The 18,531-nt window shown below is 39.7% G+C and overlaps 1 protein-coding gene across 8 annotated transcripts in view; it reads right to left on the minus strand.

Annotated features, from left to right (window-relative positions):
• The window catches only part of LOC126267225 (diacylglycerol kinase theta), a 662,574-nt gene that overhangs the window by 204,548 nt on the left and 439,495 nt on the right, over positions 1 to 18,531 (minus strand). For all 8 annotated transcript variants that reach the window (XM_049972276.1, XM_049972256.1, XM_049972247.1 and 5 more), the window contains exons 6-7: positions 18,059 to 18,166; positions 10,039 to 10,173 (exon numbers count right to left, since the gene is read on the minus strand). In XM_049972276.1, coding sequence (XP_049828233.1) covers positions 10,039 to 10,173; positions 18,059 to 18,166 — 243 coding nt within the window. The remainder of the gene's footprint in view (positions 1 to 10,038; positions 10,174 to 18,058; positions 18,167 to 18,531) is intronic.

Consider the following 18,531-nt stretch of genomic DNA (forward strand, 5'->3'; position numbering starts at 1 on the left):
CACAAATTAATGTGAATGTGAGAGAAACCATTGCAAATGTGAAATGTTGGTAAATTAATAACCAGTGTAACCACCATAATGTTGAAGGCAAGCATGCAAACATGCAGGCATTGTGCTGTACAGGTGCTGGATGTCAGTTTGTGGGACAGAGTGCTATGCGTGTTGCACTTGGTCAGCCAATACAGAGACAGTCAATGCTGACTGTGGATGACACTGGAGTTGTCATCCGATGGTGTCACATACTTTGTCGACTGGAGACAGATCTGGTGATTGACAAGATCAAGGAACATGTTAACACTTTGTCGACATGTAGGGTTACAACAGTGGTATGTGGGTAAGTGTTATCCTGTTGGTGGAAAAAACCTGGAATGCCTTTCATTAATGGCAGCACAACAAGTCAAATCACCAAACCGCCATAAAAATTTGCAGTCAGGATGCATAAAATAAAAACGAGGGTGCTGCTACTGTCATATAAAACTGAATCAAGACCATAACTTCAGGTATGGGTCCAGTGTGTCCAGCTTGTAGACAGGTTGGTTGTGGTCCTCAGCTGGCCTCCTTCTAAACAATGCATGTCCATCACTGGCACCGAGATGGAACTAACTTTCATCAAGAAACACCACAGACCTACACCCTGCCCTCCAATAAGCTCTTGTCTGGAACCACTGAAGTCACAAGTGGCAGTTGTTTCGGGTCAGTGGGACACATGTTACAGGGCATCTGGCTCGGAGCTGTCCTTGAAGCAACTGATTTGTAACAGTTTCTTGTGTCACAGTGGTGCCAACTACCACTCAAACAGCTGCTGCAGATGCAGCATGACACACCACAGCCATACTCCTAATGTAATAATGGTATTTCCTCTCAGCTGTGCCAAATGGCCGTCCAGAGCCTGGTCTTCTTGTGATCATACATAATTGTGATCACTGCTGGCAGCATTCAGGTACAGTGTCTATATTTCTGCCAAGTCTATCTGTAGTACCAGTTAGTTAGTTAGTTAGTTACGTGTTCCATTGATCAATAGCATGGAAAAACCGTTATGATGTGGAACGTGTCAAATGCACAAGAAATGCGCACAGGAAACAAGTTTTTTTTAAATTATAGTGTTATACCTAAATATTTCTCTAAATATTTCTATTATCTATCCCATTCCCTTAAATGGCACAAAGTGCATATATTATATCTCCAGATTTATTTACTCATATTCAAGAATTCATCTATGGTATAGAAGGAATTTCAAGGAGGTATGACTTCAGTTTGTTTTTGAAACTACTACTGCTGTCTGTTAGACATCACCCCGAAGAATATCCATCTTCTTGCAGCTCTATTAGATGACCTTGATCAAACTCACGTAGGTGCTGATAATGGGGTCTTTGTGGTCTTAAAGACACTCTTGACTAATATCAACTCACCATGTACAACCTGAGGTAACTAACGCTCAAGGCCATTACATCACTTATTTAAAGCAAATCTGCTTTGCATCCTCATAGTGGTGCTACTAGTGCCATTTTTATTTGACTGGCACCAAATTTTAATAGAGATCATATTTGAGATGTAAAAACATGCCTACCAACTTTCATTTATGTCGCACAATTCCTTCTTGGTGTGGCGATTTTTTTTTTCTGTCAGTGTGTAATAAAATTGGTTGGCATCATGTTCCTCCTTCAGTAATTTGCACACCACAGACTTACTAAGTTTTGCCTGCAAAGAGTTACTTGCACCTTCTATTGCCCCTCTTTGCTGCTGTCACACCTATCTCACTCTCATTGGCAGTAAGCTTAATGATTTTCACAATCATGTTTCATGCTCATTCTGTGAGGTGCATGCTACCTTGAATTGGAATGTGGTCACATGACTAAATTAGTTCCTGCTGAGGCCAGGTTACCACTGTGCCCTGCTGATAATATCATGAGTGATATTTACTAATACTACATTACAGTTTCTCATAATGATATGAGAGGCAAAATGTTTCTCTAATGTGCTTCAGATTTTTTAATTACATCCAGTAATTCATCACTGACCTTATGAAGAGTTTCCTCTAGTGTAAAAGCTTCCTGATACATACAAGAGATATTCCACTACCCAAGTAGTAACTTCCTTCGTATAGTGCACATCTGACCTATCAAGGGACCCTTCAATCCTCCACTTATATCAGAGATTGAGAAATCAGCATCTAAAATCATCACACAATCATCTGAACTTTTGGTTCATATCTTAGACTTGGCCCCAAAGCAGAGGAACATGATCAATTTTGAATACAATAATGCAAATAGTAAGCCTTGCTCCCAACCCATGTGTGATGCTAGTTGGCTTCTGCAGTTGAGCAATCCATCTAAAGGAGCAACAATGGCCTCAGAATCCAGGTAGCAAGGATCAGTGATGCCATGGGAACATTTTGTATTATAATAATCATCTGTTCGATGTAGTTATCACAGTCTTGAGCCCTTCTTCTTAAAGAATCATGGCTGCCCTCAGATGTGGTCACATGAATGGGACACATGCTCCTGTAGCATGCCGTGCACTGATTGTGAGTGTGTAATACATCAATGCTTTTAAATATCTCCAAACCCATAAATATAAGATACCAAGATCAGATAAATTGGGAATCCTCACTACTGGAGCTTCTTGACAGCTGAGCCATAATTCATTAGATGTTTGTGTGAGATAATACTGTAAAAGGTACAGGAAAGGGAGTTGTGCTCTGTCATTCATATGAAATGGAAATGAGCGTACTGCATTGTGGGGGCGTTCGTCCTCTGAAGGCAAGTGCTTATTGCATTCGACACCACATTGGGCGACTTGCGCACCAGAGACGGGGATGAAATGATGATGACGACAACACAACATCCAGTCCCTGGGCGAAGAAAATCTCCTGCCCCAGCCGAGAATCAAACCCGGGCCCCTTTGCGTGGTAGGCAGTAACGCTACCACTATGCAACGGAGGCGGACTGTCATTCACAATCTACACCTGATCTCTTTCTGTAGGGGTAATGAACTCTAATAGTCTCAGTCATTTTTTATGCAAAAATTGGTGATAAAAAGTACCCATTAATTTGTCACTAATCTTGTTTAGATGCTATCCCAAACTCAAAATGTTACGTATGGAATGGCAGATGTAGGAGACAGCTGCAAGTGTTATACATTACAGTCAGAGGATTAAGCACAGAGAAAGAAACACAGCCAATAAGAAATGTGTAATGAATGTCAACAGGGAGACAGTTTATACTACTCTGTACTGGTCCGTATCACAACTAGTACATGTTTTTTCCTTCCCTCTCTCCTGACGAAGCAGCCGCTGGTTGCGAAAGCTCGAAATTCTGTGTGTGCGTTTGTGTGTTTTATTCATTGTGCCTATCTACCAGTGTTTTCCCGCTTGGTAAGTCTTGGAATCTTTGTTTTTAATATATTTTTCCCTAGTACATGTTTATGGACACATGTTTATTAGAATTTTATTCAGAAGTTTTGGCCAGTACCATCTCCTGGAAGAATATGGAGTGCCTACGGAATGAAACATTTTGCATATTGTCAATGTATAAGATAATTTATTTATTAATCCATTGATGCAATATTATGGATTCTGTATGTTTCTTGCAGTTTGATTTTATGAAGATACCACCTGACAACGAGCCATACTTGAAACTGATAGCAGAAAAGTACATATAACAAAAACGTGAGCTTGGTGGAATTATTGTACTGTCAGTACTTGTAAAATACTTTTTTATCTTTTATTCTGCTGAAATAAAATACTGTTTCTGCAAGATGCAGTTAGCTACTTTAAATAATATTCTCACTATATGCTTTGATAAATGAAACTTTGAGTGTATGGTCTCGCAGTGACATGACTGAATAAAATCTCCTCAGGCTTCCAGCCATGACAAATGGTTAAACATCATGAAAGTACACAAAATATGTTAGTATTCTTGTTTGCCAGTCAAAAGAATGAAAGAGACTGAACGTTTTTATCGTACTGAGATTTTTGATTAGTTGATCTCGTGTTTCAATTACCTTTTGGTATGTTATTCATATGAATATCAAGTAATTTTACATTCAAGATTTCATTTAGTGTCCAATGATCCATTTCCGGTACTTGTCAATAATAGTTATTTGTTCAATACTGCATGATGTATGTTTCTGTTAAATTAAGATTTAAGTTGTTCACTGTTAACTGGCTAATTTGTTCAGCTGGCATTTAAGCTGTGTGTAGTTTGGCTGTTTGGGCTCTTGATTAATATGCTTGAATCATCAGAAAGCATTACAGATGCAGACAATCCTTTACAAATTTATCAATGAGTATCAAAGCAAAATGTCCGCCAAGTCCTGAAAAACCAGACTATGTCACATTTTACATTCTCTCATGATAAGTCTAGTTTTACTTCTATATGGAAATCTGTGAAAATAGCATTCTGTCGTTTGTTGTGCATGTAAGATTATAGCCTTAATAGTATTCTACATACTGTTCACAGCCATCTCCACCAAGGCAACATACATGGAAAACGGCAGTGGTAATTTGTGAAATTTATCCAGTATTACAAGAAAGAGTGTTTATGATGGATTGGAACAGTGAAAGTCAATCTACCTTAAAACAGGGTTTAACTTTCCCCTAAATTATGGCTCTTGATATGAATTGGTGAGAACTATAAATATGATTGACCCATTCTTGTGTCCACATGGTAATTTGGACTGATTCAGAACATTCATGAGCAGTCACACATGTATTCAGTCCCACAAAATCCTCAGGTCTGAACAGAACTGAAAGTCACTGGGTCTTCCAGAGCCATTGCAACAAACATCAGTGATGGCATCCAACTAATTTGGGCAACCAGCACAATTGTTGTGTTAGAGGAGGTTGTACATTCATATTTCCTGCATCCTGAAATTTGTTCTAGCACATGTTGGCAAATCACAGACATTACCAAAGTTGTGAACATGTTCCCTGATGCTAGAATAAAGGTGACTAATTTCTTGTCCATTTATGTTACTGATCTTTTGGTCAGAGGTAAGAAAGTAGACAATGACAATGTAAAAATGGCATTCTTAAGTTACCACAAAGAGATAAATTCATAATACATTTGTCAAATGAATATGAAATTGTCTGTTGAAGGAAGCAACTGACACTCATATTTTACTGAAGAAAAATGTATATCTGTAAAATACGAAAGACAAAATATAAAAATTAGAGACATTTTGCCTCTTTGTGTTATTAACAACTGACAGAACAAGATGGAATGTAAAAGATTAATATATACATTATGTACCAAACAATACAGATATTTGCCTTAAGGTTCTGAATGCTCCTATTTTACCAAAGATGGAGAAGAAATGTATAAAGAAATGGGATGGAAGAAAGGAATTCAAGGAAATGTCAATAAATAATACAAAGCTGAAAATGGTTGTCAGAGGTTCAAACTTATCATATGTAAACTATTAGCAATTTTTACACCATAATAGGAAATGAGGAATGAGAAAAATTCATTTATCACTAGTGTATTTGATATGTTTTGTATGTGAAAACCTGATATCTGGCCATTATTTTCAGACAGTTTCTTACTACTTACATAAATGCTGGACTAGTTCTGTGAGCAGGCTTCAGATACGCCACATTAAAACACATAAATACAATAACAATGCAAAACCATTTTATACAGGTAGACCAGACAGAGGACATGTCCAGTCACACATTAAGGTGTGGTCACATTGAGCCGATACGGTATGCAATACAATATGTTGCAATAAAGGTAGTGCAACATGATGCTTATCGCTGCGCCATTTGTGTTCCCACTGGGATGAAATGCAATGCAGTATGGTGAGCAAAGTACCTGCATTATTACAAGCAGCAGGTCAGCACAAATTACATTTCTGTGGTTTCATTTGCAATCATGAGCTTTTCTGAAGATGATGTTATTATGGCATAGCATTATTTAAAGTTCAAGAAACTGAAAGGTAAGGAAGTACTGGGGGGCACCTGTACCGCAATATTAATAACAGACAGTTCAGCTGTGGTGTTTCACGAGCTCTAGTTCAGCTGTGGTGTTTTGTCAGCTCTCTCGACAATAACACAAATTCTACAAAACGAGTCCAAACAGTTTCCACTTTCTGAAGCCACTAGTATCAGTTATTCTGACAAGGAATGACACAAATTTTTAACTCGCTATTTCTCCTGCTGAGAAGGTAAGTTGGTGAAAGTGTGTGAATGTCATTAAAAATCCCACTATCAAAAGTTTATTTTCAGTAAGATTACTTAGTGTGGTACTTTAGTCAATGAAGTACATACATAAATAATGGGCACAGGTTTAAAAGCTACAAGTGATTCAGCTTCAGATGTATTCACAAGGAATGCAGCCAGATTTGAAGTTAGATCAGTCACCATTGATGTAGCAGTTGCCGGTGAATTACATGCAGGGATAGACAATGTATTTGAAATGGAGGAATCCTATGGACATGTAGGAAAATTCCAACATCTCCATCTTGTTTTTGTACAGCTTCTCATGCAAAAATAGTAGGCATTTTGCCTTTGCAACTCTTCTAAACCTGTCACTATGTTTCTTGAAATCAGGCAGCATGACTGAAAACACATCCAGTCAGCATCATCAACTGATGAATTCTGGTGTCTTTTAATTTCATTAAGTTTCTCAGTTTTCAGCCTGTCAGCAAATGTTTCCCTAGCATCACTCTTGCTGGCTTCAGCTTTTCTTTTGGAGAGAGGTCAACCACATTACTTGTTTCTTCTGACATCTAACAACTTTCCACTTCCTGAGGGTCTGTGGCAGACAGCAGTGCATTAAAACTGCCATGCTGTCTTTATTTTCCTTAAGTGGTGGTACATGCTCAAAAGAGGGGAACACCTTCATGTACGGGCAACGAGATGAGAGGTGGGGGGCCCAAATAATGTGGTTTCTTGATTAGACAAGGGCTTTTTTCAACGAGCTGAATGAAAATGATCATCTTTGAACTACCCTCCAGTGTAAACAACATGTTGACTATAACCAATACGGAAAGAAATGCACAGGTCAAGACTTCTTTCCAATTTGACAGCACAAATGCAAGTGACTGGGTCGTAGTGTCAAGTGTGGTGCATCTAGATCATCGTGGCCAAACATAAAAATGTATATACTTGAGGACGGAAAGACGTAGGGTTGTTCTTCCAGCACTAAAAACAATTTCAGTATGTTAGCCGCATTTCTTATGCAGCAATATATGCCTTAAAATGCACCAACTGAAAACTGGGCAGTGACTTAATTCTTCACTGCAAACTTTTCAAAATATGCACAGTGTTATATTTTAATTTGAAGTACCACAATAATTATGGGCAGTAGTGACAAGAAAACCAGCTCTCTATTAAGCTGTGATATCAGCCTATAAGATGTGAAAAAATCAGTTTTTTTCCAAAGAGTTTTCTCAGAATTAAATGGAAAATACTGTGATGTGGATAATATGTGTGAAACCCAGGACAGTGTTTTTAATTTTTTACAGGAAAAGTAAAAGTTTTCTGAGATACTAACTACAGAGACGTACCTTTGCTTCGTCTACATAAAACAATTTTTTTGGGGTACATCAGATGACATGAAATTTCCCTCCCCATGTGTTGTACAATACCAGTTGCATGGAGTGACCAGTATGCCCTGTGGCACCAGGCAATGCAACAGAGATGCATATTGGTGTTGTATTCCTGTCATATCAAGTGTGAACCACATAAGCCACTTCTACTGTTTCTATGTGCTCCGACAACGCAGGTTGCTTCTGCGTCGTATTGCTTGTTGCACTGTGTATCATATCACATATTGTATTGCCTCAGTGTGAATTGAATCTAATTCCTTGCTCATTGCTTTCCCACTGATTGATTACGTGTAAGCAATATGCATATGTAGAGCAGAAGGTTTACATCCCTGAATCCTGCATTCATTCAACACACATGATAATATAATTCCATTAATTTAGTGTTCTATTTTGTTCTGAGCATACATTTTCCAGTATGTATCAGCTGTCTTTCATACATAAGTAAATTAAACATGAGGAAAGCTGTTACTCTCCGACATAAATCAGCACACATTTTCTAAATGAAAAGGTATGTTCCCTTTCATGTTACATTTAACAAATATTTATGGAGTTGTTGACTTCACTGATTTCGCCACAAGTCTTTATTATCCATTTAAACAGCCTTTAATTACAAAACTTTGGTCCATTATTACTTATATTACCATTCTTGAGGTGACGCTGCCAGAAAATTATGAATGACTGTTCTCACTCAATCCCCTGTGCCTTTTACGATGGTTCTCCCTCCCCCTCATTCTTATATACCCATAGTACTCCATGCACCCTTCAGTTCCTGTTGGTGAGACTCCTCGACCTGAAAGCTCAAAATCCACCATCTTCAGTGTCTTTAACAAAATACTTTTAACCAGACTTCCTGCATTACAGTAACATACGGAACATATGCACTATGTGATCAGAATTATACGGACACCTGGCTGAAAATGACTTACGAGTTTGTGGGGCCCTCCATTGGTGATACTGGAATTCAATATGGTGTTAGCTCACCCTTAGCCTTGACGACATCTTCCACTCTCGCAGGCATATGTTCAGTCAGTTGCAGGAAGGTTTCTTGGGGAATGGCAGCCCATTCTTCACGGAGTGCTGCACTGAGGTGAGGTATTGATGTCAGTCAGTGAGGCCTGGCATGAAGTTAGCGTTCCAAAATATCCCAAAGGTGTTCTATAGGATTCAGGTCAGGACTCAGTGCAGGCCAGTCCATTAGAGGGATTTTATCTGCCACAGACCTTGCATTATGAACAGGTGCTCAATCATGTTGAAAGATGTGATCATCATTCCTGAATTGCTCTTCAACAGTGGGAAGCAAGAAGGTGTTTAAAATATCAATGTAGGCCTGTGCTGTGATAGTTCCACACAAAAGAACAACCTACACCCTGCCATAGGATTGCCACATTTTGTACCATGATTCATCACTCCACACAACATTTTTCAACTGTTCAGTCAACCAATGATTACACTCCTTACTCAAGGCGAGGCATCATTTGGCATTTACCGGCATTATGTGTGGCTTATGAGCAGCCACTAGACCATGAAATCCAAGTTTTCTCATGTCCCGCCTAACTGTCGTAGTACTTGCAGTGGATCCTGATGCAGTTTGGCATTCCTGTGTGATGGTCTGGATAGATGTCTGCCTATTACACATTACGACCCTCTTCAACTGTTGGCAGTCTCTGCCAGTCAACAGATGAGGTCGGCCTGTACACTTTTGTGCTGTACGTGCCCCTTCATGTTTCCGCTTCACTATCACATCAGAAATAGTGGACCTAGGGATGTTTAGGAGTGTGGAAATCTTGCATACAGATGTGTGACACAAGTGACACCCAATCACCTGACCACGTTCGAAGTCTGTGAGTTCTGCGGACCGCCCCATTCTGCTCTCTCACAATGTCTTGTGACTACTGCAGTCACTGATATAGAATACCTGGTAGCAATTGGCAGCACAACGCACATAATATGAAAAACTTATGTTTTTGGGGATGTATGGATACTTTTGATCACATGGTGTATACAGTTGGCTGCAATTATTTGAGTCAGTACCACTGTGTATGTAGGAGAGAGCTTTCACTGACAAATGTTATATACGATAAAGAATGTACCATCTGTGGTGGGGAAGCCTCAAAAATTACGAGTTCTCCATATTAGACAATAAAAGAATGAATGCGGAAACTTAATAACAGCACTTATAACAGAATGCTATTTTTGGTATCCATATGTACTGTTATCCTCTGAAACTGCACACATTTAATTACAATAATATTATATGTAGTAGCTTCCTTTTAGAATTACAACTGCTAAACACAGAAAATATATGTTACGAGCCTCACTATAAGATGGGCAATATATTAGTTAAACAGACGTAAGTGTGCAACAATAGTGGGCCAGGCACTCTGCAGTAAAAGCAAGCAAGACAAAGCCCTTCTTGTGATAATTTGAAAATGTAAGCTGACAAATTAATTTAGTCTATGTCATCACAGTTATATATTGTGTTATTACCTGGATCCTTAGTTATATGGAATGCTCGAAGTGCTGCTGTGAGGAATTGTTCTAATGAAGCCTGTCTTGGCACAGTGATGACACGGAATATGCGCCTTCGATATGAACTGTTACCATCATAAACTTTCACCATTTCTGTAATAAAAATTAAAATTCTGTTTGTAAAACTGTTTTATAAAATCAGTAATTCAACACTCAGCATAATTTGACATTGCTGTTTATTAAAAAATGATTATAGGCATACTGAATACCATACAAACAGCATACATTCTTCCAAGCACTTCCCATTTATATTCTCATTTCAATCATCTGAGTACCAAACAAACAACATGCATTCCCTCAAATACTTTCCATTTACATTCTCACTTCAATCATCTATTCATACCTGAGGCACTGATTCGATCACATTCACCAGATACCATCAAGAAGAACCTTCAGAGATGTGGAATATGTCAAGTTGCACTTTAACAGAACCAAATCATATAAACTTAATTTGTACACTAAATTAACAACAAACTATTACTACACTAACAATGAACTATCACAATACAATTTACTGCTATTTGTGATTATACCAGTGAAACGTAAACCAATAAATTAGCAAGAAAACCACTACTTTTGCAGCAGATGTGCTGTTTCCTCAGCTACTTTAAGTAGCTGCTACTAGTATTTTTTCAAAGACAATGGAAGGCAATACCTCTCTAATAACAACTTACAATTCACCATCACTCAACGATAAAATTACAAGGCCTAGCAGAAATCCTTGTATATCACAGGAGATATTGAATTTAACTGATGAAAAGAGAAAACATAAGAATGCAACAAATTAAGCAGGCAAAAGGGAATACAAACATCTACAAAATGAGATTGACAGGAAGTGCAAAATGGCTAAGCAGGAATAGTTAGAGGACATATGTAAGGATTTAGAAGCATATTTAACTAGGGGAAAGGTTAATACCACCTACAGGAAAATTAAAGAGGCATTTGGAGAAAAGAGAAGCTGCTGTACGAACATCAAGAGCTCAGATGGAAACCTAGTACCAAGCAAAGAAGAGAAAGCTGATAGGTGGAAAATGGAAGGAAGGTCTATCAAGGGAGAGTAACTTGAAGCAGTATTATAGAAAGGGAAAAGGACGTAGATGAAGATGAAATGGGAGATATGATATTGTGAGAACAACTTGACAGAGCCCTGAAAAATGGCAGTTATAAGAGTCAAGGGGCATGAAAGAGAAGCAGTGGTTGAGAAGGGAATGAGACAAGGATTAACTTATCCCCAACGTTTTTCAATCAGTAATTGAGCAAATAATTAAGAAAAGTTCAAGGAGAAGAAATAAAAACTTTGAGGTTTGCCAATGATTTTGTAATTCAGTCAGAGGCAGCAAAGGACTTGGAAGAGCTGTTGAATGAAAAGGTCAGCATCTTGAAAGTAGGATACAAGATCGACATCAACAAAAGCAAAACAAGGATAATGGAATGTAGTCGAATTAAATCGGGTGATGCTGACGAAATGAGACACTAAAAGTAGTTTATGAGTTTTGCTATTTGGGCAACAAAAGTAGCTAATGATGGCCAAAGTAGAAAGAATATAAAATGTAGACTGGCAATGGCACAAAAAGTGTTTCTGAAGAAGAGAAATTTCCTAACATGGAATATGGATTTAAGTTTTAGTAAGTCTTTTCTGAAGATATTTGTATGGAGTGCAACCATGTATGGAAGTGAAATGTGTACAATAAACGGTCTAGATAAGAAGAGAATAGAGGCTTTTCAAATGTGGTGCTACAGAATAATGCTGAAGATTAGATGGGTAGGTCATGTAACTAATACTAATAGAATTGGGGAGACAAGAAGGAATTTGTGGTGCAACTTGACTAAACCAAGGAATTGGTTAATAAGACACATTCTTAGACATCATGGATTCTCCAGTGTAGTACTAGAAGGGAGTGTAGGGTGGAAAAATTGTATGAGGAGACCAAGGGATGAATACAATTAGTGGAAGGATATAGGTCACATTAGTTTTTTGGAGATGAAGAGGCTTGCACAGTATGGAGAAGCATGGACAGCTGCGTCAAACAAGTCTTTGGACCACAACCACATAATGCCACTTTATGATAAGGCAGGTAACAGAAATGTTCAATCATTGAATCTAGATAAACAGATGACTAGATAAACAGATAACTTGTAGGAGTAATCACGAATAAGTTTTGCTTTTAATTTTCTTTTGAAGAAGTGAGAATTTCCGATTTCTTACTTCGCATAAAATGGGAGTTTTTTTGAGACATTTCCAACAAAAGACACAGCTTAACTCTGAGATAAAGTCTACAAGAAAATTATTTTTGTATTTTGAATTAGAGTTCACATTTCTGTTGAGAGCAACAAACATCATCAAGGAGTAAATATATTGGATATGAGACTAAAATATACTTGGATGTGAGACTGTGGCATTGATATAAACATCGACCCGCAAATGAGGACTCTCTCTTCGCTTTCTTTGGACAAAAAGTTTGAGATGATTCAGTCTGTTTATGTGACTTGTGTATACACATGTAGATGCTTTTACTTAAATATACATTTGTATCGAAATATAAAGGGGAAGTGTTTGATTTCAGGATAGAAACCTATCACATTCCAACAGTGATGACTCTGTTACAAAGTTAGGGTACATTTCGTGTCACCCCCCGCTGATTCATTGTGCTACAAGTGATTGCTTACCGCCTTGACTTCTCCGCACAACGCTTTCCTCGTGGACTTGGAAGCTCAAACCAACTTTCCAGATGTATTCATCAGGTCTCACGCGAATATATTTTCTCCTGCAGACTACAATCCACATACTACACCCATGTCACCTGAGATGTTTGCCTCATCACAACTGTTTGCTACACCTCCGGCCAAAACAATGGACTCAGAATTTGTATTGTCAGATTGTGTTCGTCACTGTGAGCAGTTTAGCTCAGACAATATTCAGAACAGTGTTTATTGTGATCATAATCCGAGCGCACATGTTAGGTTTCCTCCACAGCTGAACATTCATTCACAGTGTGCTCCCACAACCATTACTGCAGTGCCATGTGCAAAGTCGCCATTACTGCAACATGTAACATGTTTCAATCAGCTGTCCTCTGCACTTGTTATGACACCCATGAATGCTAGCGAAGGACATACCATCACTAATAGCGCACCACGGGCATTACCCATGGCTTCTTCGCAGGCAACTGATCATAATAGTGTGAGTTCAGTTTACAGGCCAGCACCTGGTGCTAGTGTTGTGCAGCCGATGGAGGCATATCCCCACCCCCATCTTGTGACATACATCACTGCACAACAAACTTTGCCGCCGCCATGTGTTGTGCACTTTAATACATGTTACACACACATTCACAATCTGCCCCCCGCTCCCCCCCTCTACCACCCCTGCCCACACAGAGGGCTCCGGCTCCTGTCATAAACCTACTCACTGTTTCCACAGCACCAGCTGTGCCTGCCACAATGGTCTTCCGCATTTTCTCCAATGTTGGACATTTCAACGCGACACCCCTGGCTGGCGTATCAGTTTCGGGGACCCTGGCTCCTACTGCCCCTCCACCCATTCTTTACATGGTACTGACCATGACTGCCGCGAAGGCCTTCCGTGACACAACAGATATGCTCCGTGGTCACACACATGGAAATTGTGACATACCCCCCCCCCCCCCCCCCCCCCCCCACACACACACACTTTCCGCCTTTTTTCCCGTTTTCTCTGCAGGATCAAACACACCTTCTGCGTCAGACTATTGTGCTACCATGCCCTGGCCGGAACGGAATTTCACGGCTCACAAAAACAATTCAGCGTTCCCAGAGGTTCCTAATTCTCCACCGTCTCCTCGCCCTGGATGCTTACCGAAGTTACTGCCACTGTCAGAAGACAACCCTGTGACATGGTTCCCTTTGGTAGAGCACATTTTCAGGCTACACCACATTTCTGATGACACCTCCAGGCTTCTGTGCCTCATGACACACTTTCATGACCACTCAGATCTGATCCTCCCCCTGGACACCTATCGAAGTTACCACTGCAGTCAGAAGACAACCATGTGATGTAGTTCACTTCGGTAGAGCACATTTTCAAACTACACAACATTTCCAATGACAACTCCAGGTTCCTGTGCCTCATGACTCACCTTCATGACCACACAGACCTGATCTGTGACCTGCTCCTCTCTCTGACACTGGATCCAAGGTATGACTTTGCCAAGAAGACGATTATTGAGTGCTTCGCCTCTTCCCTCCAGGAGCTCATCCTAAAAATTTTGTATGAAGAACACCTTGTTACCAGACACCAGCACAACTCTGGCACTGCCTATGGTTGCAGGCCAACAAGCAAACTATACCAGATTTAATACTTTGGGCAGTGTGGTCTGCTAAGCTACCCAGCAATCTCCACACACACCTGCTACCACATTCCTTTGAGTCAATTGGATCTCAATGGTGATTCAATGCCAAACAAAAACAAGATACAAAAATTTGCAGGAAAATATTCGGATGAGTTATTCGTGAAGGAATTTGGATAAAGGGTCTATCAAGGAAGATCTACAAACAGACAGAAACACAGACGGACACCTTTAGAAAAATAAGGACAAAATTCTATGGACATATCCATAGAATGAACAAGAACCAGCTCACAAAGTAAATCTTCAAATTAGTAAATCTACATCTACATCTACATTTATACTCCGCAAGCCACCCAACTGTGTGTGGTGTAGGGCACTTTACGTGCCACTGTCATTACCTCCCTTTCCTATTCCAGTCGCATATGGTTCGCGGGAAGTACGACTGCCGGAAAGCCTCCATGCGCGCTTGAATCTCTCTAATTTTACATTCATGATCTCCTCGGGAGGTATAAGTAGCGGGAAACAATATATTCGATACCTCTTCCAGAAATGTACCCTCTCGAAACCTGGACAGCAAGCTACACCACGATGGGAAGCGCCTCTCTTGCGGAATCTGCCACTTGAATTTGATAAACGTCTCCGTAACGCTATCACGCTTACCAAATAACCCTGTGACGAAACGCGCCACTCTTCTTTGGATCTTCTCTATCTCCTCTGTCAACCCGACCTGGTATGGATCGCACACTGGTGAGCAATACTCAAGCATAGGTCGAACGAGTTTCTTGTAAGCCACCTCCTTTGTTGATGGACTACATTTTCTAAGGACTCTCCCAATGAATCTCAACCTGGCACCCGCTTTACCAAAAATTACTTTTATAAGATCATTCCACTTCAAATCGTTCTGCATGCTTACTCCCAGATATTTTACAGAAGTAACTGCTACCAGTGTTTGTTCCGCTACCATATAATCATACAATAAGGGATCCTTCTTTCTATGTATTCACAATACATTACATTTGTCTATGTCGAGGGTCAGTTGCCACTCCCTGCACCAAGGGCCTATCCGCTGCAGATCTTCCTGCATTTCACTGCAATTTTCTAATACTGCAACTTCTCTGTATACTACAGCATCATCCGCAAAAAGCCGCATGGAACTTCCGACACTATCTACTAGGTCATTTATATATATTGTATATATTGTGAAAAGCAATGGTCTCATAACACTCTCCTGTGCCACGCCAGAGGTTACTTTAACGTCTGTAGACATCTCTCCATTGAGAACAACATGCTGTGTTCTGTTTGCTAAAAACTCTTCAATCCAGCCACGTAGCTGGTCTGATATTCCGTAGGTTCTTACTTAGTTTATCAGGCAACAGTGCGGAACTGTATTGAACACGTTCTGGAAGTAAAGGAAAATCTACCTGGGAGCCTGTATCTAATATTTTCTAGGTCTCATGAACAAATAAAGCGAGTTGGGTCTCACACGATCACTGTTTCCGGAATCCATGTTGATTCCTACAGAGTAGATTCTGGGTTTCCAGAAATGAAATGATATGCGAGCAAAAAACATGTTCTAAAATTCTACAACAAATCCATGTCAGAGATATAGGTCTATAGTTTTGCGCATTTGCTCGATGACCCTTCTTGCAGACTGGGACTACCTGTGCTCTTTGAAACCTTCCGTTCCTCTAGAGACTTGTGGTACATGGCTGTTAGAAGGGAGGCAAGTTCTTTCGTGTACTCTGTGTAGAATCAAACTGGTATCCCGTCAGGTCCAGTGGACTTTCCTCTGTTGAGTGATTTCAGTTGCTTTTCTACTACTTGGATACTAGCAAAAACAAGACAAAATGGATGACCAAAACAGAAGAAGACATTAAAGAAGTTGGAATCACACAAAATAATATAAGCAATCAACAACAGTCTCACCCCCCCCCCCCCCACCACCAGAAAAACACTTCAACAAAAACACACAGAAAAGAAAATGAAAAATAAATGGTTGGCAGAATGCAAGAGAGAAAAGAGCAAACTTATTACAAGGAAGATGCACTTATACAATTCACAAATATTTCAATGTGAAAGTTATGTCATTGCCATCTAATGGTAAATAGCAGAACTCCTTTGAATCATATGGTCTCGTAAAGCAGTTGGGTGGCCTTTTGCATACCTCTTATGTCCACGGATGACACCTGTGTTGTGACAGAGGGTTCACTGAAAGAAGGTGGCATGGCAGACGGCACATAGTATCAGTGTTACAGGATGGCAACTGCTTCACACCACTGTTGCACAACAGGAGGTGCTTTGTACCAATGTTACTTTGCAGGGGGTGCTTTGCACCAATTTTGCTTTACAGAGGGTAGTCATACCAATGTTACTTTGCAGAGAATGGTTTGTACCAAATTTACTTTGTAGAGGGTGGTTATAATACTTATAACAACACATAAATGTTAAATAAGGGGAGTAGCCATTTATCGAATTGTTACAACCAGTATATTCTTTTATACTCAGTTGTTTATTTTCTATGAAACCCATCCAGTCATCATATTTAGATGCCATATGTTAATAAAAATGATCGGCTGATTTTATTATTTCACGTTACATTGGAGTTGGTGCTTCATGCCACTGTTAAGGATGCTCGGTAATAATGTTACATGGCAGAAGGTGCTCCATAGCATTCTTGCAGGGCACATAGTGCTTCGTTCCATTTGCACAGCAGAGGGTGCTCCATACCAACTGTGCATAGCAGAGGGTGCTTCGTATCAGTGTTATGTAGAGGGTGCTTTGTACTAATGCTCTGTACAAAGGGTACTTTGTGCTAATGCTGCATGCCACATGGTGAATCATACCAATGTTAGGAGCCAGGAAATGCTTCATCCTAATGTTGTGTGGTAGAGGATGTTTCATACCAATGTTTTGTGGCAGGAACTGCATCCTATGAATGTTGCTTGGTCAGGTGGATAGGTGCCATAGCAGCTATTAGCTCCCATGAGTGCCATGAGGTGTTACTCCAAATGCCAATTCAATATGCAACAGATAACATTCGTCCCTCCTCAGAACTTTTCTAGCGTGTACTGCATAAATTGTTTAGGTTTACCAGACTTTGGAGCTAATATTCAGTTACCTAATGTTGTTCTCTATAATAATAATAATCATAATTCTATGCAGTGGCCTGTCAACAACTACTATTCCAGACAAGTTATCCGGCCGTAGATACTTAGTGCTACTCGAGCAAAGCCAGCACAAGCAGATTTTTCCTGAATATGTTATTGATACAGCAGAAGACGATGTTGGTTTGTGGGGTGCTCAACATCATGGTCATTAGTGCAGGTACAAGTTCCAGTCTTTCCACTTCCAGTCTTTCCACTACCAGAATGATGATGAAATGATGAGGACAACGTAGACAATCAGTCCCTGGGCGGAGAAAATCCCCGACCCCGCCGGGAATTAAACCTGGTACCCCATGATCCAGCAGGAACTACGCTAGCCACTAGACCATGAGCTCTGGATGATACAGCAGAAAACAAATAAATAAAACACACACACACACACACACACACACACACACACACACACACACACACAAGTAATTCTATTTTTCTAAGAGGAAACGTATTCAAACTTTATGTAACAGAGGACATAAAAAGCAGGTAACATACCTTCATCTCTGTCTTCCTTCTCTTTTCCTTTGTCACGTGCATGTGGTACGTCGTCATTATCACGGTAACGTGTATCACCACTGCTGAATTCTTCCGATATGCTTCGAGCTGCCAAACAACATAACAAATCACATTTTTCTTTGAGTTTACAAACTATTACAAAATATAGTATTAATTAAAACAAATTTAATCCTTATGGTGGGAGAAAAATAAAAGAAATCAAGGACAGGATAATGTACAAGGAATACCAATGTAAGCAAATGCTTGAAACATGTGCTAAAAACATTGAACCATCTCATACAGAACAATATAATGGCACCAGCAATCAACATCTTCAAAATAATAATTCTGTAGAACAATTAAACATTAGATGCTCTTAGATTGTATAACCTTGAGGATTCTTAGTGTCCTGTCTTTCCATACAGTATTTGTTTCAGTGCCAGACTCAACTTACATGTACAATATGTTATTGT

Source organism: Schistocerca gregaria, chromosome 1 (genome assembly GCF_023897955.1).
Source record: "Schistocerca gregaria isolate iqSchGreg1 chromosome 1, iqSchGreg1.2, whole genome shotgun sequence".
Classification (NCBI taxonomy): Eukaryota; Metazoa; Arthropoda; class Insecta; order Orthoptera; family Acrididae; genus Schistocerca; species Schistocerca gregaria.